This window comes from Pseudonaja textilis, chromosome 6 (assembly GCF_049901715.1).
Source record: "Pseudonaja textilis isolate UNSWEBS1 chromosome 6, rPseTex1.2, whole genome shotgun sequence".
NCBI classification, from domain to species: Eukaryota; Metazoa; Chordata; class Lepidosauria; order Squamata; family Elapidae; genus Pseudonaja; species Pseudonaja textilis.
In genome coordinates this window covers 1,066,102-1,087,254 of record NC_141995.1, presented here as the reverse complement: position 1 = coordinate 1,087,254, position 21,153 = coordinate 1,066,102, and the positions used below count along the sequence as shown (strand labels likewise).

General features: G+C 48.2%; 1 protein-coding gene across 2 annotated transcripts in view; it reads left to right on the top strand.

Moving 5' to 3' along the window:
* The window catches only part of CTNNA2 (catenin alpha 2), a 490,650-nt gene that overhangs the window by 335,558 nt on the left and 133,939 nt on the right, over positions 1-21,153 (top strand). For both annotated transcript variants that reach the window (XM_026718940.2, XM_026718938.2), the window contains exon 9: positions 10,500-10,652. In XM_026718940.2, coding sequence (XP_026574725.1) covers positions 10,500-10,652 — 153 coding nt within the window. The remainder of the gene's footprint in view (positions 1-10,499; positions 10,653-21,153) is intronic.

Below are 21,153 nucleotides of genomic sequence, written 5' to 3'. Positions count from 1 at the left end.
TTCTTAGATTTTTTTTTCCCCCTTGAAAATGTTTCGCTTCTCATCCAAGAAGCTTCATCCATCTCATCCAAGAACTCAGAACTGAAGAAGCTTCTAGGATGAGAAGTGAAACATTTTCAAGGGAAAAACAAACAAACCCCAAAACAGTCAAGTTGCCCTTTGGAAAAAGCCGTTTGGGGGGAGCCATCGAGAAGTTGTTGAGTCCTAGAGGCCGCATAGATTTTTCTCCATGAAACCTGCCCCTGATCTCGTCCTTCAGGAAGGTCCCCATCACCCCTGGAAGGGAGTCCTTCACCTTGTTCCTAGTTGTCCACGTCTGCTTCCTTCCACCTTTCCCAGCCTCGGAGCCTCCTCTTCTCATCTCACACTCTGTTTAAGATGCCCAGAAGGAAACCGTTGGCCCCCTTGGTCATTGGGGCCCGGAGGGAGGATCCCCAGCGGGCTCCCTCAGGGATCCGTTGGTCTCTTTGCTTAGCCCGCCATGCTTTTCCCAGCAGTCTCTTCTCCAACGCCAAGGTCGCTGGGCTCCTAAAGCAATGAGGGTGAACCTTTTCAGCAGCAAGTTGCCCAAACGGGAATGCATGCACGCCTGCATGTGCAACGGAGCACCAGAAGCCGGCCGTTGCGCATGCGCATGCCGGCCAGCTGGTCTTCGGGTTTCTGGTGCTCCAGCCTGCACGAAGCCCAGTTGTTCAGGGCACATAAGGGCCCCGGAAACCAGAAGAGCCGCTGGCGATGGCGCACCTGCCCACAGAGGGGGCTCTGCATGCCACAGGTTGGCCATCACGGTCCTAAGGCCACAATTGGGGCTGCCAATTGTCCGTCTGTTGTATGTACTACAGGAAATGTACTACAGGAGTACATTTCATAAGATCAAACTAATTATCGATAATCCACCCATCACCCCCACCATGCCCTCCAAACACCTGGGGCTCCCAGCCCTGAAGTCAACATAGGCAAATATCGGTAGAGGAGAATAGATGCGACTCCGGGTTGAAATGGGGAAACCTGCTCAGGGCGAATTTGGGTCCTGAAGACAGCCAAGGTCAGAGAGTGCTCCAGGATTTCCTTCAAGGTCTTCTCCACGGCTTCCACAGCATGACAGGAGACCACAAGGCAGTCCTCAGCCAGGCCTCGTGCCCCGAAGGGCTGGAGAGGTGACAGCCCACACCCTGAATTGCACCCGGAAGACAAAGGGAAGAGGGCGGAGCCTCTCACGGTCCGTATTGCTGCATTCCGGGGTGGGAACTTCTGAGGCGTTTTCAAGAACCTCCCTGCGTGAAAAGCAAAACTGACCACCCAGAAGCATTGCTGCAAATCTTCCTCTCTCTCCCTCTCCCTTTCTTTCTCTCTCTTTCTCCTCCTCCTCCCTCTCTCTTTCTCCCTCTCCCTCTTTCTTTTCTTTCTTTCTCCCTCTCTCATTCTTTCTCTTTCTTCCTCTCCCCCTCTTTCTCCCTCTCCCTCTTTCTTTCTCGTTCTTTCTCCCTCTCTCATTCTTTCTCTTTCTTCCTCTCCCCTTCTCTCTCTTTCTCTTTCTCCCTTTCCCTTCCTTTCTCTCTCTCTCTCTCTCTTTCTCTCCCTTTCCCTCTCTTCATTCCTGCATCTCCTGACTGGCAAGCAACATGGCTCCCTGGAAGGCAGGCCGGCCCGATGCCTCCTCCGGTCAATAGCTTGATTAGTACTAATGCTTAGCTTGGCTAAGTGCAGGGGCCTACAGCCATTTAAAACAATTCTTAAACCTTTTATGAATCCCCTTTCGTTATTAATATTGTTTGATGAGCCTCATTCAGCTTTAAAGCGCCCACTTGGCTGATTTGCACCGATAATTTTACATTGTTCTCGCCTTTTCTTACATGCTGCCTTCTCATGCCTGTAACCAGAGCGGCTATTCAGCCGGTTTGGACCAGTTCTGGCAAACTGGTAGCAGAAATTCTGAGTTGTTGGGAGACCCGGAGGCCAATCCCACCTCTGACTGGGATTACTGCTGTAATTTACAGAAACCGTTATCAATATAAATCCTTCCCTGCCCCACCATCCCATCAGAGCTGAAGAAGCTTCTTGGATGAGAAGCGAAATGTCTTCAGAGAAAAATCAGAAAGTCCAGCTGCCTCCTGAAAAAAGCAGGTTTAGGGCAACCGGGACCTGGATGACGGATAAGCTCCGTCCACACTCAAAGCCAACATTTTATTAACAAATTAAACAAAATTAAATTTCTATTTTATTTCTTTATTGGCCGAGTGTGATTGGAAACCCAAAGAATTTGTCTTCGGTGCATAAGCTCTCTGTGTACCTACGAGCAACAACCGATAAATCGGGATCCTAATCATAAAATACAATCGTCATAAATCATAAGCTACAAGCTCGGTGATGGTCATAGGATACTAAATAAGCAAACAGCATAAATCATAATAGGATGCTAAATAAAGGCAATCAACATAAATTGTGAGATACAAACCACAAAGTTATAGTTAAAAGAAGCTCAGGAAGTCAGTATTAGGAAAGATGGAAAGATAAGAAGGATAATAGGTAATAAAGCCCTGCTAGGTGGTTTGGTTTCTGGTTAATCCAAACACGAGCTTTATCAAAGTTGCAGTTATAGCAAATTGGGTAGCCATTGTAGGCCAGTAACTGGTACAGGTTGCAGAATTTAGCTTTTACTGTAAGATACGTACCGTTTCCAGTTGCTTTCTAAGCAGAATTTAAAATAATTGTGTTAATTGTAGATTATCTAAATGGCTTCAGTTCTGACAATTGGGGGCAAGGGCTACAGCTTCCCTTAATTGGATGTAATCATTGTGATTGGGCAAGTATAGATGATAGATGATAGATAGATAGATAGATAGATAGATAGATAGACAGAGATAGATGGATGGATAGATAGATGGATGGATAGATAGATAGATAGATAGATAGATAGATAGATAGATAGATAGATAGATAGATAGATAGATAAATAGAATAGATTGATACATAGATTGATACATAGACAGACAGACAGACAGTCTTGGAAGGATGGAGAGAGAGAGAGAGAGGTAGATAGATAGACAGACAGACATGGATGGATGGATAGATAGATGATAGATAGATAGACAGACAGACAGACAGATAGATGATAGATAGGCAGGCAGGTAGGTAGGTACATAGACAGACAGACAGTCTTGGAAGGATGGATAGATAGAGAGAGAGAGAGAGACAGACAGACAGACGTGGATGAATAAATAGATAGATAACCTATGTAATGACATTCAAACTTAAGTCCCAACAGAAGAGAATCTTTGTAGCTGAGAGAGGAACTGTGGAGTCCTTGATGCTCCCTGAGCTTGGTGGTTTTTCTTGAAGACGTTTTGTTACCCAACTAGATAATGTCATCAGTGCACCATTTTGCATTTCGTGGGCACCTACCCAAATTGTAGGGAGAGAGTAGACATGAAACTATTTTATAATGTGTGTGTGTTATGTGTGTGAACAAACTTTTTAGTCCCCCCGCCGCGCCTTTCCCAGCCTCGCAGCCGAGGTGCAATTTCTATCCTCAGGTGTTATTAACCTTCCCTTAAAAGTGCCACTTTTGTTCATGCCACTCGATACTTGATCACGCTTGCTCAACAGCAACAGGTAACAGTGTTGTCAGTGGTAACTTTTGATGCTACACGTTGAACAGAGAAAACTTTACAAGAAATCCTGTTTTTCCCCCATTGCTAACAAAAGGTTGGCTCGTTGTTTCACTAGTGGAAAGTCCAGGGTGACAACACACCCTTGATAGAAGTTGAACAGTCAATAAGAACCAGGAGCTCCCACCCTGGCCTAACATCTTCTGTTTGTTGCTGTGATTAGTAAAGAGGCCTCTAACTCTGTGTGTTTGGATGCGGTCAGGGAGAAATAATTATATAACCATGACAATCGTTGTTCTAGAGAGCAGTTTCGATTCCTGAAATGCTCTTAGAATTGGAGCTAAACAATACAACAGAATCTCTGCTCTGCTTTGGCCGAGGCGCCCTGTTTCTATGGCTTTCTGAATTCTAGAACTGCTTGGGAAGGAGTCCTACAAATGTGCAATTTATTGACTTGGGTTAAATATACAGACAGGTATGAGAAAGCAGAATAGTTGCAGTTCAGGCAGAGAGTCCTTGGTGCATGCAGACATTTCAGGACCCAACTAGGCAACATCATCAGTGGTAGAAGGGAGTGGGTTTGTAAAGAGGAGGAGGAGGAGGAGGACTGTGGGGTCCTTGGTGTTCTCTAAGCTCGACTATTTTCTTGCAGACATTTCATTACCCAACTAGATTATATCATCAGTGCTAGAAGAGAGATTTACAAGTTTACAATTTCTGGAGGCAAGTTGTTCCACTGATTAATTGTTCTCCCTGTCAGAAAGTTTCTCCTTATTTCCAGATTGAATCTCTCCTTGTTCAGTTTCCATCCATTATTCCTTGTCTGGACTTTGGGTGCTTTGGAGAATAGCTTGACCCCCTTCCTCTTCCCTGTGGCAGCCCCTCAAATATTGGAAGGCTGCTATCAGGTCTCCCCTGGTCCTTCTCTTCCCTAGACTAGCCAGGCCCAGTTCCTGCAACCAATCATTGTATGTTTTAGTTTCCAGTCCCCTCATCATCCGGGTTGCTCTTCTCTGTACTTTTTCTAGAGTCTCAACACCTTTTTTATATCATGGTAACCTTTTTTTGTTACATGGTGGGAGGGGGTTGCTCTTTGATTATTCTAGTGGTTTACCCTGTTATTGTTAATGGGAGACTTCTGGACACCAGGGTATACGTGTCTTCACACAATAGCTAGAAAACTCTGTAAAGCCCATCTCATCCCTCGGGCCTTTGAAGAACTCCAAGAAAACCCTAAAGAAAACTTCCAAGAATGAGAGAATCTCGCTTGGTTGGCAGCAAATATTTGGGGAAGCGTTTGAATTACACCAAAGAGTAATTACACCACTGCAGACCAAGGAACTGGCCGCTCATGGCAAACAATGAGTATTGCTACCACAAGCCTGAATAAAGCCGGCCTCGTTCCAGACTTCAGCATTGATTGCTGCCCTGAATAACCACATTTATAATAATACCTTGCCCGTTTATGTAGCAGACTTCAAAGGTTTACATGCGTTAGCTCCATAATTTCTAAGGTGGATCAATATTATTTGCTAAATATTAACCAAGGAGAAATAGAAAGGAAATTAATATTTGGCAGATGGTTGCTGGCCTATGTCCACCTAATGCAGGGATCCCTAATTCCCTGGGCTGTCCTGCCCCTGGCGGAGACGGACTCTGAGGAAGAGGAGGAACAGCCGACAGGGAGTGGAAGTTTTACTCCAGAGGTGGTGGAGGAGGCCGGGGAGGGGCAGAGGCCGGCTGGGCAGTCAGAGGAGGACCCAGGCCCATCCCCTCTCCATCCTAGGGCAGGCAGGGAGGAGAGGATCAGGGAGAGACGTGGTCTCCTCGGGAGGAGGAGAGGGCCTTGATCCTCTTCATGGGCTGCAGGTGTGAGATTTGCATAAGAGTTTGGACCTGGGTGCCTAACAGACGCTGGAGACAAATTAGTGTTTTATTCCTAGATGAGGTTTATCTTGGTTGGCGTTCTTCCAACGGTCTGTCCCTGGTTATCTGCCTGAAGTCGGCAATTATTTATCCTGGTCTGTTGTGGAACTTTATTCAGTGCTGTTTGTTTTATTCAGTGCGGTTTGTTTTTGGTTTTTGCTTCGTTATCGGCTCTTTGAATGTGAACGGTGTTTCTTGCCTTTGAAATGTTATTTTGAAAAGAGTTTATTTCTCCACTGTGAACATTTAAACAGTGAAGCCAAGTTGAAGGCATTAAAGGGCTTTTAGTTACGTTTTGTTTTTTGTTCTATTTCTGATATACTCTGGGTCACCACATGGGCCATGGACATCTGTTGGGCCCTGAGCCTTTCGGAACTGGGCTGCAGAAGCTGCAGGCGAGCACGCACGCACACACACACACCCTTGCACAAGTAGCGGGTGATTTTGTGCATTGTACGTCCCCACTTGTGCAAGCGGCGGATGAGCATCTGCACGCGAGCCACATTTGCACGAGACGGGTGCCCATGGCCACCACTCGCACCACTCGAATGACATGGAGCTGCGTGTGCACACCCATCCACCCACTTGCACGAGTACCCACTTGCGCAAGCAGCAGTGTGCATGTGTGCCACATTTGCACGAGTGTCCGTGTTCTGCCCCAGCTCCCCAAACACGACAAACCCTCTGATGTGAACTCAAAAGATTCCTTTCTTAGGAGCGCCGGCAGCCCCAGCCAAACGCTTCTCTCTCTCTCTCTCCCTCTCTCTGTCTCTCACCGCAGGCTGACAAGTCCGGCCTGCAGGGGAGAGGAACCGTTGTCTGCCACCCCCATTCCTCTCCACCCCCCACTGCCTTTGATCCCCCGAGGTTGGGTGGGGCTTCGCCAGCAGCGGTGGCTCCTCCGTCCCAAGGACCGGCCCATAGATTCCCACTGCTCTCCTCTCCTCTGCCTTCTGGGCCTCCCCACCTCAGGCCCCGCGCCCAGTCGCTCCTCTCCCTCGGAGCTCTCAGGTTGCTTTGATGCTGACCCGGACTCCCCCCCCCTCCTCCCCCTCCTCCTCTGATTCGGGCCACAACGGACAGGGACATGTGACCACTGCTCCCACAAATGGAGCTGTGCGCGCATGCACACATCCTCCCTTGCACGAGTAGCGTGTGCTTGCGTGTGCGTGCACATCCCCACTTGTGTAAGCAGCAGGCGTCAGTGTGCGCTCCTTTTGTGTGACCGGCGGGTGCCATATGACCACCGTCTGCACAAATGGAGTTGTGTGCCCATACACGCTTTCTGGCCAGTCGCACGGAACTCACATTTCCTGGCTAATGACTGGCATCCTAACCGCTACGAATACCGACTGATGCTGTTCAATTTTGTCAGACACCTTCTTTCTTGAGATGATAGCCGCTCCTGCTCCTGGGAGTCAGAAGGGATGTGTGTGTGTGTGTGTGAGAGAGAGAGAGAGAGAGAGCACACACCTTCAAATATTGTGGTGCTTTCTAGAACCATTACAGGTAGTCTTTCACTTATGAACATTCGTTTAGTGACCGTTTGAAGTTACAAAGCCACTGAAAAAAAGGGACTTATGGCCGTTTTTTATACTTACAAGCATTGTGGCATCCCTACAGTCACGAGATCAAAATTTGACCGCTTGGGCACCTAGTTATGACAGGAATCAGGTAGATCACCTTTTGTGACCTTTTAACAAGCTCAGTCTGTGGGGAAGCCTGGCTCATTTAACAACTGGCGTTCCTAATGTTACCGACTGCAGTGATTCACTTAATAACTTTGGCACAAAGTGTGGTAAAATGAGTCAAAGCTCACTTTACAACTGTCTCACTTAGCAACCAAAATCTGGAGCTGGATTGTGGCTATAGGTCAAGGACTACCTGTACTTTGGGGACTCAAATATCAAGAGAGAAGTTCATTTGGGTTCCTGGATGTAGACAAGGCTAAACGCTGGAGGATTCAAAGACTTTACTGGAGCTTCTGCGCCTTTCAGAAAGAATTCAGAAATTTATCGGACCTGACATAAACGTGAGCAGAACCACCTCCTGCCGCTCAATAAATCACTCCACCTTTTTCTAAGCTTCTGGGCAAAAGCTGCCACTGCTTTAATGGCTGCCTGAATGAGCAGTTCCTTAAAGCAGCGGCGTCTTCTACAAGCTTTTGAAGAAAGCCAAAGAAAGATTTTAAAAAAAAAAGACATAGTTATTTAATGAGTAGCAGAGAAAGGCTGTGCTCTTCAGACACTTCTTCCAAATCCCTGTTTTAAACCGTGACCAGCCCTAAAATCCGCTCTCACCCGCCTTTCAGAAATATAAAGAGGAATCCAAGTAACTTGGGAAATCTTATTTTATTTATTGTTATATTTTACTCTTACGTTTATTCGCCACCCACCTCACCGGTAGAAGCAGTTTTTAGGTACTTTTCCCCTTGCGCGAAGGGGAGGCCCAGAGATCCTGCCCAGGTGGAGGGGATCTCTTGGAGGGCAAATGGATCCCAGCCTTTCCCCACCAGCCCCCCTCCCGGGGGGGGGAGAGCAGCGGGGGGGCGGGAGTTTCTCCGATTTCATTCCTAACAGTTGTTTACTTTGATGAATGGCCCTAATTGGATAAAATAGAGCCGATAGCTTTGAATATCTTGTGGAAGAGGACAATTAATACTCCCTTGTCATGCTGCTGTTCGAGCTATTAAAAAGAACACCTCATGTTCCCACTCCTGTCACGCTTAACAAATGGTTTTGTCAGGCCTCCCTTCTGGATTGTCGTGGACGGATTGTGAAATTGCGGGTGTCTCGTTGCAGAAGTAAAAAATCTATTAACTGCCCCTCTCTGCCATCCATCCAAGGGCATTGCAAGGCTCCGGCTCGGAAGGAAGGAAGGAGATTGCAAAATATTTGTTTGCATTGGACTAAAGTAAATAATGAAAATAAAATGGAAAAAAAAAAATCCTGTGGTGAAGAGGGACTTCATTTAGCAAAGACAGGAGAGGCGGGGATGTGATTTGTAAAACAAACAAACAAGAATCCATAATTTAGTTGCCTTTTTTAAAAAAAATAAATCTGAGTAATGCAGTTGATGGATTCCAGCTGCATGCTAGAAATAGGATTCAAAAGATATCTGAAAGTACTTTTTTAATGTGTGGCATGTAATTAACATTTTATGACATTAAAAAGCCCCACTGAAGGTTGGTTTTGACCTTAAAAGAAATATTAGAACTTCATTAAAAGACTTTCTGTAGCAACCTGTTGTTTGTTTTTTCTTATACATCCTCTTGCCTTCCTTCCTTCCTTTTCTACTCATTTTCTTCCTTCTTTCCTCCTCTCCCTCCCTCTCTTCCCACCCTCCTTTCCTTCTTCCTTCCTCATCCCATCCTTCCATCCTTCCTTCCCTATTCTTCCTTCCTTCCTTTTCTACTCTACCTTCCTTCCTTTTCTCCTCTCCTTCCTTCCCTTTCTCCCCTCCCTTCTTTCCTTCTTCCTTCCTTCCTCATCCTATCCTTCCATCCTTCCTTCCTTATTCTTCCTTCTTTCCTTTTCTACTCACTTCCTTCCTTCCTTTTCTACTCTCCTTCCTTCCCTTTCTCCCCTCCCTTCTTTCCTTCTTCCTTCCTTCCTCATCCCATCCTTCCACTCCTCTTTCCTCCCTCCCTCCCTCTTTTTCCCCCCTTTCTCTTTTGACTTGTTTTATGCTGCTTAACCTGTTTCATCCTTTGGGAAAAACAACAACAGCAGCTAATCTAACGGACAAGGCCGATCCCAGTGCATAGACCCCAACTTCACGCCGCCATTTTCTCCTTTCTAATTCACCCAGGAAATTCAGCCAGGGAGTCTCTTTTCCCGCCTGCTTTTGTGTGGGCTACAAAGCGGTGGCTCCCTTAAGAGCACCGTGTAAAAACTCACCACAATTCTCCAGGCAACCTGGTTTGTTTTTCCCAGGACCCCAAATGTGCATCGGGGGGAAAAAAAGTGGGGGGAAGAAAAGGCCACTTTCTACAAGCAGCCGCCTCAATTGCTCTCGTTTTTCTACGTCTGGGTGCTCTCTGGTTGGCCCCACCGTCAGCCAGAGCCTTAGGCTGGATTTAGCCCTTTTCTCCGTCTGTCGAGTCCCTTCCAAAGGATTCGGGATAGGAAGTTCCTGACTGATACGATGAGGTGTCATTCGTGATCGTTTAGGGCGTCATATTCGACCCGTACTGGTCTGGAGGATAATTCAGATTTTCTCTGCTAGTCGAGTCATTCTGCAGCAAAAGGTATTGACCTCCAGGGTCCGTTAAGGGCCTCGTTTATTAGACCCGGGTAATTTATCCCGCCGAAAACGGAATGGAATGGGGGGAATGTTTCTCAGACCAAAGAATTCGGTTTCCCTTGCCAGAACTCCATTGCTGCTTGAAAGAAGAGTATTTCAGTGCAGTCTGATGTCTGTTTCTCTGAGGGAAAAAATGCAGGAAGTCCTCGACTTACAACTGTCTGTTTAGTGACGTTTCGAAGTTATAACAGCCCAGGGAAAAGTGACCCATGACTGTTTCTCACACTTACAACCATTGTGGCACCCTGGTCACATGATCTAAATTCAGAGGCTTGGCAACTGACTTGTACTTATGATGGTTTCAGTATCCCAGGCTCTTGGGATCCCCTTTTGCGACCTTCTGACAAGCCAAGTCAATGGGGGGAAGCCAGATTCACTTAACAACCGCAGGGATTCACTTGACAACTGAGGCAAGAAAGGTGATAAAATGGGGCAGAATTCTCTTCAGAAATGCCTCGGTCGATGTCACTTAGTAACAGAAACGTTGGGCTCCATTGTGGTCGTAAGTCGAGGACCCCCTGCGCCAACTAAAAACTCCAGGGTGGGTTCTCATAGTAAAGTTGGCGCTTCGAGTTACGCAGCTGCCCGGGGTGAGGGGTCTTTCCCTCTGCGGGTACCAGGGGACCCACCTCCCACTTCTCTGCCTTTGCTTTCCCACAGTTGCGGAAAGCCGTGATGGACCACATCTCCGACTCGTTCCTGGAGACCAACGTCCCACTGCTGGTCCTCATCGAAGCGGCGAAGAGCGGCAACGAGAAGGAAGTCAAGGAGTACGCCCAGGTCTTTCGTGAGCACGCCAACAAGTTGGTGGAGGTAAGTGGGAGCTTCCCACACGGCCGGGCCAGGGAGCCACAGAGAGGGAGCGCACCAACTGAAACAGAGGAAGGGGTTTTGACACTTTAGGATTAACTCGGGGAGAAACAGACCGGAAGGCAGGGCTTCGCGAGGCAGATGGACACCAAGCAAGACGGCAACCAGGCCCCACAGAAGCTGCCAGGAGCTCCCTCGTTTCCGGAGGGGGGAGGTCTGGTGGGAGCCAAAGGAAGGGCCTCTCCGTGGTGGCCCCTTCCCTTTGCAGCCCCCTCCCTGTGGGGGTTTGGCTGGCCCAGGCTTGGGCACTTTTTTCACACGGCCTTGGTCACCTGGTCTTGCCAACGAGGGTGGGGAACGCAGGGTGGGAGGGAGCCCATCGCCTGGCTTGGTTGACCGATTGTTGGGGGGTCTTATTGGTCGTATGAAGGGTTTTTGTTTTGTAAGCTGCCCAGAGTAACTGAAAATGATGGAAAGGAAGGAAGGAAGGAAGGAAGGAAGGGGAGGAAGGAGGAAGGAAAGAAAGAAAGAAAGAAAGAAAGAAAGAAAGAAAGAAAGAAAGAAAGAAGAAAGAAAGGAAGGAAGGAAGAAAGAAAGGGGAGGAAGGAAGGAAGGAAAAAAGAAGAGAAAAGAAAAAAAGAAGGAAGGAAGAAAGAAAGAAAGAAAGAAAGAAAAGAAAGAAAGGAAAGAAGGAGGAAGGATAAAGAGAAAGAAAGAAAGAAAGAAAGAAAGAAAGAAAGAAAGAAAGAAAGAAAGAAAGAAAGAAAGAAAGAAAGAAGAGAAAAAGACGGAGAAAGAGAGGGAGGGAGGGAAAGAGAAAGAAAGAAAGAAAAGGGGAGGAGGGAGGGAGGAAGGAGAAAAGAGAGAGAAAAGAAAAAAAGGAAGGAAGAAAAAAGAGAAAGAAAAGAAAGAAAATAATAGAAAGGAAAGAAGGGAGGAAGGATAAAAGAAAGAAAGAAAGAAAGAAAGAAAGAAAGAAAGAAAGAAAGAAAGAAAGAAAGAAAGAAAGAAAGAAAGGTAGATAGATAGATAGATAGATAGATAGATAGATAGATAGATAGATAGATAGATCCAAAAGTGCCCTTATTTTAAAGGCAACTGGACTTTCTGATTTCCCTTTAAGCTGTTTTGCATCTCAACCAAGAAGCTTCCTCAGTTCTAACCTTAACCCAGCCTTAAGTCAACTATAACTACAGTTAGAACTGAAGAAGCTTCTTGGATGAGATGCAAAACAGCTTAAAGGGAAATCAGAGAGTCCAGTCACCTGGTCCCCTTTTGCAAACTTCTGACAAGCCCAGTTCATTGGGAAGCCAGGTTCCCTCAACTGCACAGCTGCCGCGATTCACTGAGCCGCTCTTGTAAAACGGAGCAAAACTCACTGAACAAATGTTCCACTTAGCAGCGGGAAGCCTGGGCTCCGTTGTGGTCGAAGATGCCCCGTATTACGAGGGGGAAGGATTCTCGGTGCCTGATCCCGGAACAAAGTTGCCAATGAACACATGACAGTGCTGAGTTGCGTGACATCCCGGGTCTCCTTCTACACACTCCGGAAGGTTTCGCCGTTGTTAACAATGAGTAGCCGACCATCGTCATCAGATGTTCCTTGGTGATAAGCCACTCATTAGGCAACACAACAGCATCAGAGATAAGCTGCCAAGTCTCCTAACCTTTCCATTAGCTAATGGGATGTTTGCAAAAAGAGAGAGAGAGAGAGAGAGGGGGGATAAAATAAAATCAATATCAGTCCATGGTCCACGTGTCTGCACGAAGGACTCGAGCATTCAAGCCTACTAGGAAGCCAAGCGGCCTCTTGTAGGGCCTCTGTGGGAGTTACACCTCCTTATCTCTGCACCTCCTTCCAAGAAGAGGAGGAAGGCAGGAAAGGGAGGAAGGGCCTCTGTTAATGTTAATGTGATTAGGCCAAGAGAGCCTTGAAGCTGCCTTCACGGTGTCCTTCATCCAGATAATCCGTTACGTTGGATCTTACGTAGAAATCTATTTTAATGGTGATCCCCAAGAACAGCAGTTTGGGCGTAACAAAAGGAACCCAGAGTTGGCAGGGACCTTGGAGCAGATCTCCCAGCCTTTCCAGACTGGTCACAGAATAGCAGAGCTGGAAGGGGCCCTGGAGGTCTTCTAGTCCACCCCCCTGGTCAGACAGGGAGCCCTACACCATTTCAGGCCATGCCTGTCCCATCTCTTCTTGAAAACCTCCAGCGTGGGAGCCCCCATTTCTTCTGGAGGGAAGCAGTTCCACGCATTCATTGTCCTCCCTGTCAGGAAATTCCCCCTTAGTCCCAGGCTGCTTCCCTCCTGGATCAGTTTCCGCCTGTTGCTTCTTGTCCTGCCCTCGGGGGCTTTGGAGAACAGCTTGACTCCCTCTTCTTTGGGGCAGCCCCTGAGATGTTGGAAGGCTGCTATCCTGTCACCCCTAGTCTCCCCCCCGCCCCGCCCCATAAACTAGAGACATATCCAATTCCTGCAACCGATACGTTTCAGCCTCCAGCCCGCTAAGAATTTGCAGGAATTTTAGCTTCCAAACCACATCCGTGGTTCCTTGTGGACCACTTAGGTCAACCCGGGAACTTTTTCAGTCTGAAGTCGACTCTTTCAGGAGCAATAGAACGTAGATCCTTTAAGTTCCCTGATTCCAAAAACTGCCATCAGACAACCTGCCTTCTCAAGTTGCATCACTGAAAAATAAATAAATAAGATCCCATGTCTTGGTGTGGGAAAGGAGGAGAGAAAACCTTGGATCCCTTCCTTTCCTCCTTCCTTCTTTCCCTCCTTCCTTCCTTCTTCCCTCCTTCCTCCCTTGATCTGGAATTAAATCACAATGGAGGGATGATTGATGAAGAACATACAACTTGTTGAGATGACCAAAGGAATGTTTTGCATCAGAGAAACAATATCTACCTTTTGGGCTGACTATAAACTCCTGATGGCATGAAATGGGGGGGAAATGAACGTACGCCTTGAATAATTGGACAATAGAAAAAAGTTGGCGGTTTTGCAGTCATACCGTGAGAGATAAATTTGTAATTGTACATATTTGCTACAAAGGAAATTGGAAACCTCTTATTTTTATTCTTTTGGCCTTCCTTCCTCCCTTTCCTCCCTCTACCTCCCTCTGCTCGCTTCCTTCCTTCCTTTTTTCTTTCCTTCCTTCCTTCCTTCCTTCCTTCCTTCCTTCCTTCCTTCCTTCCTTCCTTCCTTTCTTTCTTTTTCTTTCCCATTCCTGCTTTCCCTTCTTCTTTTCCTCGTTCGTTAAATTTATTTGCCACCTATCTCACCCTGGGGGGTACGCCAGGTGGCTTACAACAATAAAACAGAAAAAAAAATGATTTAAAAAATGTAAAGGAATGAAAAAGGAATAAAACCACAATAACAAAACTAGGAGAAACTTCTTCAGGTTAGTGGAAATCTGCGGACTCGCCCAACGTGGCTCTCCAGGCCTTCACCTTGTTCAACCCAGGGCTGAGCCGCATCCAGTCGGTTAGGGGCCAAGCGCTATTCCTTGCCGCTTGTCAGTAAGGTCCCCAGCTTCCCCCGGTGGGTGGGTTCCTCTTAAACCCGTGGCCGGCTGGGGAGAGTTCAGCAGGCAAAGGGCCAGGGAGACGTGTCCAGGACACCCTGGGGGACACCCTGGAGGGGTGAAGGGCCACGCTGGGTGGTGCCTGGGCTCTCTCTCCCACGCAGGGAGTGCCGCAGATGGAGGGAAAGGGAGGGCAGCGGCCCTTCAGGCTGCCAGAATTCCTCCTCTGGGCCTCAAGACTTGGGAAGAGAAACAGGGCCCTTCGCTTCCCCTTTCAAGCCAAACATGGTTTATCGGTTGTCCGTGTTTGGCTAGTCTAGACAAAAGAAGGACGTTTAGGGGGGAACATGGTAGCCGCCTTCCAGCATTTGAGGGGCTGCCCCAAAGAAGAGGGAGTCAAGCTCTTCTCCAAAGCCCCCCGAGGGCAGGACAAGAAGCAATAAGGGTGGAAACTCATCAAGGAGGGAAGCAACCTGGAATTAAGGAGGAATTTCCTGACAGGGAGGACAATTAACCAGTGGAACTGCCCGCCACCAGGAGCGATAGGTGCTCCATTCCTGGAGGTTTTCAAGAAGAGACTGGACAGCCCCTTGTCTGAAATGGGACAGGATCTCCTCCTTGAGCAGGAGGCTGGACTAGAAGACCTTCAAGGTCCCTCCCAGCTCTATTCTATTCTAATTCTATTCTAATATGTTGGGTTTTCTCCTTACTGCATCTCCCTTGCAACAGGCAGGCAGTTCTTGGCTAAGGACTGCACTTTCCTTCGCTGAGCAGGGCAGCGGTTAAGCGAGTTTTGCCTCATTTTAGCACCTTTCTGGCCATGGTTGCAGAGTGCAGTTGTTAAGTTCGGTGGATCTGGCTTCCCTGTGGACTTTGCTGGTCAGAAGGTCCCAAAAGTGGATCACGTGACCCAGTGGAGGAAGTGGGAGGAGAAGGGGACAGCAGAGGATGAGATGGTTACCTACGGTCATCCATGCCATGAATCCACAGGAGGGAGGGAGAATGGAAGAAGGGAGGGAGGGAGGGAGGGAAGGAAGGAAGGAAGGAAGGAAGGAGCGACAGAGGAGGGAGGGAGGGAAGGAAGGAAGGAAGGAAGGGAGCAAAAGAGAAAGGGAGGGGAGGAAGGAAGAAGGGAAGGAAGGAAAAGAGAGGGAAGAAAGGAAGCAAAAGAAAGAGAGGGAAGGAAGGAAGGAAGGAAAAGAGAGGGAGGAAAGGAAGAAAGGAAGCAAAAGAAAGAGAGGGAAGGGAGGAAGGAAGGGAAAGTGAAGAGGGAGGAAAAGAAGGAAGGAACAAAGGGTGACATGACTTTAGTGAGGGAACAACCGGTATTTTCTCACTGAGCCTCCTATCTCCAGCTCCTGCGATGTCAATTATCCATCGTGTTTTCTTTGTCGGAATAGCCGTGTCTTAAAACCCGTGACGGGCATTGGGCTAAATATTTATCCCCTTGAACGTAGAAGAATCTGAACCTCTTCGTTCTCAGTCACTTCTTCAAGACTGGGACTCTACCGATTCCTCCTCCTTGCTGGTCGCTTTGGATTCTTATTGTGATGACAGTGAATCCAGAGGCTCCCCTGATGGCCTCTTTCCAAGACTCCCTCGGCCGGTTCCTTTTCTGACCTCCACATCCCAGACGCTCCACCGTTTCCTCCTCCTCCTCCTCTTTGCCTAAGTAGCATTTACTACCAAGCTGGCCTTTCTCCATTTTCGCCTCCATGACATTTGTGCACAGCGCCGATTCTTAAATCACCTCAACACCGGACCTTCTGTTCTCATCTTTAAAGTGCTTTCTTTAAAAAAAAAAACATAGCCATGATGATGATGATTATTTTTTGTTCTTAACTTTTCTTTGGATGTTGTTAGAAAACCAGACACACAAAAGCTTCTCTCTCCTCTTCTGCCTTCACATTATGGAATAACGGACTTGGGAGGGACCTCGTCCAATTGTCACCTGCTCATTCCGACATTCCTCCTGGGTTTCACTGAATTGAATTCCCCCTCCCTTTCTTTGGTGGTTTTAGGATATTTTTCTTGGCTACCCTTAGCATATTTGGCTACATCCTCCTTTTTTTTAAAAAAAAAATTCTTCATTTGTTGGTTGAGCCTGCAATGTTCCATCTGCGTTTGGAGCAAATGCAGGCTATCGACTGAGCAACAGGGAAGTAGGGAAGGACTAATTCACTTGGCCATTGTGGCTTTGCTCATAGTTTCAGGTCATTCCCAGGCAGGAGTTGGGAAGCCTTAATTGGGCCCTTGGACGTGTCTCATACCCATTGCAGGTTTGATTGAAAATCATTGACAGTGGAGAAATGGGTGTTAGGAATTGTCCTGACGAGAAGGACGGCTCCTCTTCTGAGGTGGAGCTGCTTGATTTTGTTCCAAATATTTTTAAAATGTTTTTCATGTTATCTCTCAATCCAGCCATTTCAAAGAACTTTAAAAAACCCAGTTGGGTGACCATGAGGCAAATGCCTTCTTAAAGCCAATCCAAGCCGCCGCCACCGCCGCCTCCTTCTCCTTCTCTTTCTCCTCCAAGCAACTAACTCTAGTGATGAGGGATGGCTGCTCCTGGCAGTCACCAAGAAGGTGGTAGGTGACATATTTTCACCCAGTTTGATTTAAAATAAGGTGTAGGCTTCTCCTCCTCCTCCTTCGTTTTCTTCCTCCTTCTCCTTCTCTTCCTCCTTCCCCTTCTTCTTCGCCTTCTCCTCCAAGCAACGAACTCTAGCGATGATGGGTGAGAGGCAGAATGGATGGAGGGATCTTCTCCCCGTGGATCGATAGACTTAACCTGGGAACAAGAAACAAAGCCCCGACGTTCCCCCCCAGCACTGCTTGGCTCCCACCTGGGGGACCCTCCGTGCCCCTGAGCTGCCCCTGGCTCGGTCCGAAGAGGGAGCCGTGTCTAAGAGGCGCCTTCCCCGAGGCACCAGTGGGCCTTTGGTGCTGGTGTTCCTCCTCCTCCTCTTCAGGGTGTCCCTTGAGGTCTTGTGTGCCTGGCCAGGTTTCTGGAGGCTTCCCTGAAAGGATCCGCTGCCTGCAGACAGGGAGCCCTTCTGGGTGGCGGCACGTAGAAGGAGCCCATATTTTAGCATGATTAAAATTTGATATACTGCAGGGAATCCATCAAGTCCCCGCACCAGGCAGGCCTTGGCGGCTAATCGCGTAAAAGAAGAAAGCTCCCATTCGGCTTGATGGTCTCTTTGTCCATTGGACTTACAGGAGCCTTTCGCTCAGCTCCTCTCGTTCGTTCCGGTGTCCTTTTAGCAATAGATCGCTTCTGGTTTCGTCAAGGAAGGACAAATATTGTCTTCGTTTTCCTCTTCCTCGTCCTCCTTTTCCTCCTCCCTTCCCTCTTCCTCCTCTCCTCCTCCTCCTCCTCCTCCTCCTCCTCCTTCTCCCCTTTTCATCCTTTTCTTGCTTCTTTTCTCCTCCTTCACTCCTTTTCATCCTCCTCCTCCTTTTCATCCTTCTCTTCTTCCTTTTCCACCACCTCCTCTCCTCCTTTTTTCTCCTTTTCACCCTATTGCTTCTTTTCTCCTCCTCTTCCTTTCTTTTCATCCTTCTCTTGTTCCTTGTCCCCCTCCCCCTCCCCCTTCTTCTCCTTTTCTCCTCCTCCTTTTCCTCCTCCTTCTCCTCCTCCTTTTCATCCTTCTCTTCCTCCTCCTCCTCCTCTTCCTTCCCTTCTCTCCCCCCTCCACCTCTCCCATGATGCCTTCATTATGACCACCACAGGGTCTAGTTTCCTGTCCTTCTCCAATCCTGCAGAAGAAATGATTTCAACTAAACGGGCAATTAATCGATCCTGCGTTGGAGAAGAAAGCACCGGGGCTTCACGATGTTTAATAAAAACCAAACTCTTCCAATTAGAATTTTGTTTTGGGGCCTTTCCTCCCGTCCTCTGTTGTCCATTTCTCCTCTTTTCTTGACCAAAAGCTCCTCCTGAATTTTATGACTAGGGTAACTAACCCTTGGTTAGGAGAGGTGGCAGTGCCTCAGTGGTGCAGTGGTTAGAGGGCAGAATTGCAGGCCACTTCCGCCGACTATCGGCTGTTCAAATCCCACCAGGCTCCAGGGGGACTCAGCCTTCCCTCCTTCCCAGGTGGGTGAAATGAGGACCCCGATTGTTGGGGTGGGGGGCAGAGGCTGACTCCGTCCACCGCTCAGAGAGGGCTGGGAAGGCACTGGGAAGCGGCCTCTCAGTCCAAGGGCTCTGGCTATTTCCTCCAGGGCAGTTGTCCGATTCTACCCGTTTCCTCCTCCGTTTGCTGGCCGCCTTTTCCTTTGGTAAGGGAGACGAGCGTCCCCTGTTCCGTAGGTTGCCCGTTGAGCCTTTTTCATCCACAGCAGAAAAGGGCGGAAGCTTCTTCTCCCCGCAAACGGTCTTCCGGAAGCTTCCTCCCACTTCTTCTGCCTCGAATAGATGTGTCAGGCAACCCTGGGAATTTACGGAAATCCATCTTGTCTCTCGACGGCCCCGGGGGTGAGTTTGCTCAAGAGAAAAATGGCACGGAGTTGTGACAGTGTGATGGTAGGAGATCATTCGTCACGGAGACGGTTGAAGGAGGCCCCAGTCTGACTCTGAATGGACGAGGCGAAGGAGCTCGGGTGTCAAAAAAAAGGGGTTTCCTCCTTAATTCTGAGTGAAAACAAACTCAAGTGTAACTTTTGCAAAGGCCGTGGATTTACCACTGCAGCTGTGCAGGGAGAACAGGAAAAGTTGGTTTTTGTTTTTGTTTTGCTTTTAAGAGCTTCGTGTTTGACAGGCACTCACGCCATCATCTCTTTCGTCTGCCCTTCTCAGATGTGATACCGAAGCTGTGCGGTATTTTTGTTTTTTAAAAGGAGCATCTTCATGAAAGGGCTTCACCCTTTAGTGGGGAGGGGGAACTTCACCGATTCTCCTTTTGTTTTGCTTCTGTTCACAAATGTCAAATATCCAGCTCCTCCTCCCACACCAACAGTCATCAACAGGCACATACGGTTAAACAGCCTCTACATACCATTCAAAAGAGACCCAAAGCCGAACGAGCACAAAGCCTCCTGATTAGCAGTCAACAACTGGAGAAGATGAGATTAATACCAGATAGTAAACAATGCCCCAGTGAAGGAGCTACCAATTTAGTAAATAACAACCCAGTCAAGGAACCACCAAAATATTCCCAGCAACACTGACAGGGCAAGTTGCTTGTATATAAAGAGAGAGCAAACCCGGCTCCCTTCTAGCACTGATGATGTTATCTCGTTGGGTGACGAAACGTCTGCAAGAAAACAACCAAGCTCAGAAAGCACCAAGAATCCCATAATCCTCCTCCTCCTTCCTCCTTCCCGTCTCCAATCCACAACCCCCACTGCCTTCTACCACTGAGGATGTTACCTAGTTGGGTAATGAAACGTCTACAGGGAAAGAAACAGAGCTCAAGAGAGCACCAAGGACCCCACAGTCCTCCTCCCCATTCTCCCCTTCCCTCCGTTGTGAACCCCCCCTCCACTCCCTGCTAGCATTGATGATGTGGCCTAGTTGGGTAATGAAACGTCTGTAAGAAAACAACACGGCCGAGAGCAGCAAGGACCCCCACAGTTCAACCTACAAATATTATCCTCTGTTGGTATAATTGATTGTCCCACAAATGGCTAAAACAGGGGTCCCCAAACCTGGCCACTTTAAGACTGGTGGGCTTCAACCCCAGAATTCTCCAGCCGGCGAAGTCTTAAAGTGGCCAAATTTGGGGAACCTCTGGGCGAAAAGGTCAACTGAGGCACATTCCAATCCTTTGAGTTCTTGAGAGTCGATGGTTGGCTGACTTCCAACCGTAGCGCTGAAAGTCTCGCAGGTTTGTTCCTTTCACTGATTTTACGCCCATCCTGACTTTATCTGTGCCCTCTGAGCAGCCACTTGTCGAAACAGAGGAGTAGCTTTGGGTGGCAGTCAAGCCTTGTGGCTGGAGCGCATCAAGGAGGCAAGGAAGCTGGGTCAGATCCTGGAGGGAGCAACAACGGGGCTTCTCCAGCAGATAGAACCGGACCAGGATGTGCAAAATGTCTTCCCCCCAAAGGGTCTCAGGCAAACCACAGCCGGTTTTGGATGTTTTGGGTTTTGGGGGCGAGTCTATTCTTCCAGTGTTGGTCTGCATTACGACCTCTGTGGAATGAAACCTCTATTGCTCAACGGAGCCCAAAGTTGTGGCCCTAAGTAGAATGTTTTTATTTATTTGTATTCTGCGTTTGTTATTATTTTCCATCAACAAATCAAAGCAATGAACATATCTTATACTCAGTGGTGGGATTCAATTTTTTTTTACTACCGGTTCTGTGGGCGTGGCTTGGTGGGCGTGGCTTGGTGGGCGTGGCAGGGGAAGGATATACTGCAAAATCCCCCTTCCCTCCCCACCCCACTAACCTGCTTTCCAGCTCCGTTCTCCTGGGCAGGGAACCAAAGGAGACCCAGCCGATCAGCTGGGACTCGATGGGAGGCAGAGAAGAGATGGGGTTGGCGGGGCCGGTCAGGGGTGGGATTGGCCAGTTGTCCGAACTACTCAATATTTCCGCTACCGGTTCTCCAGAACGGGTCCAAACCAGCTGAATATCCACCTCTGCTTATACTCTTCTATCCAAGAGCCGCGGTGGCGCCGCGGTGAGAGTGCAGTACTGCAGGCTGCTTCTGCTGACTGCTGGCTGACTGCAATTTGGCAGTTCAAGTCCCAGCAGGCTCAGGGTGGACTCAGCCTTCCATCCTTCCCAGGTGGGTCAAATGAGGACCCAGATTGCTGGGAGCAAGAGGCTGACTCTGTAAAACTGCTTAGAGAGAGCTGGAAAGCTCCGTGAAGCAGTATATAAGTCTAAGTGCTATCCTCTTATTTTCCTCAAAACATCAACCCTGTGAGGTTAAGTTGGGCTGGGAGACACTGTGACTGGCCCAAAGTCACCCAGCTGGCTTTCATGCGTAAAATGGGACAACAACTCACTGTC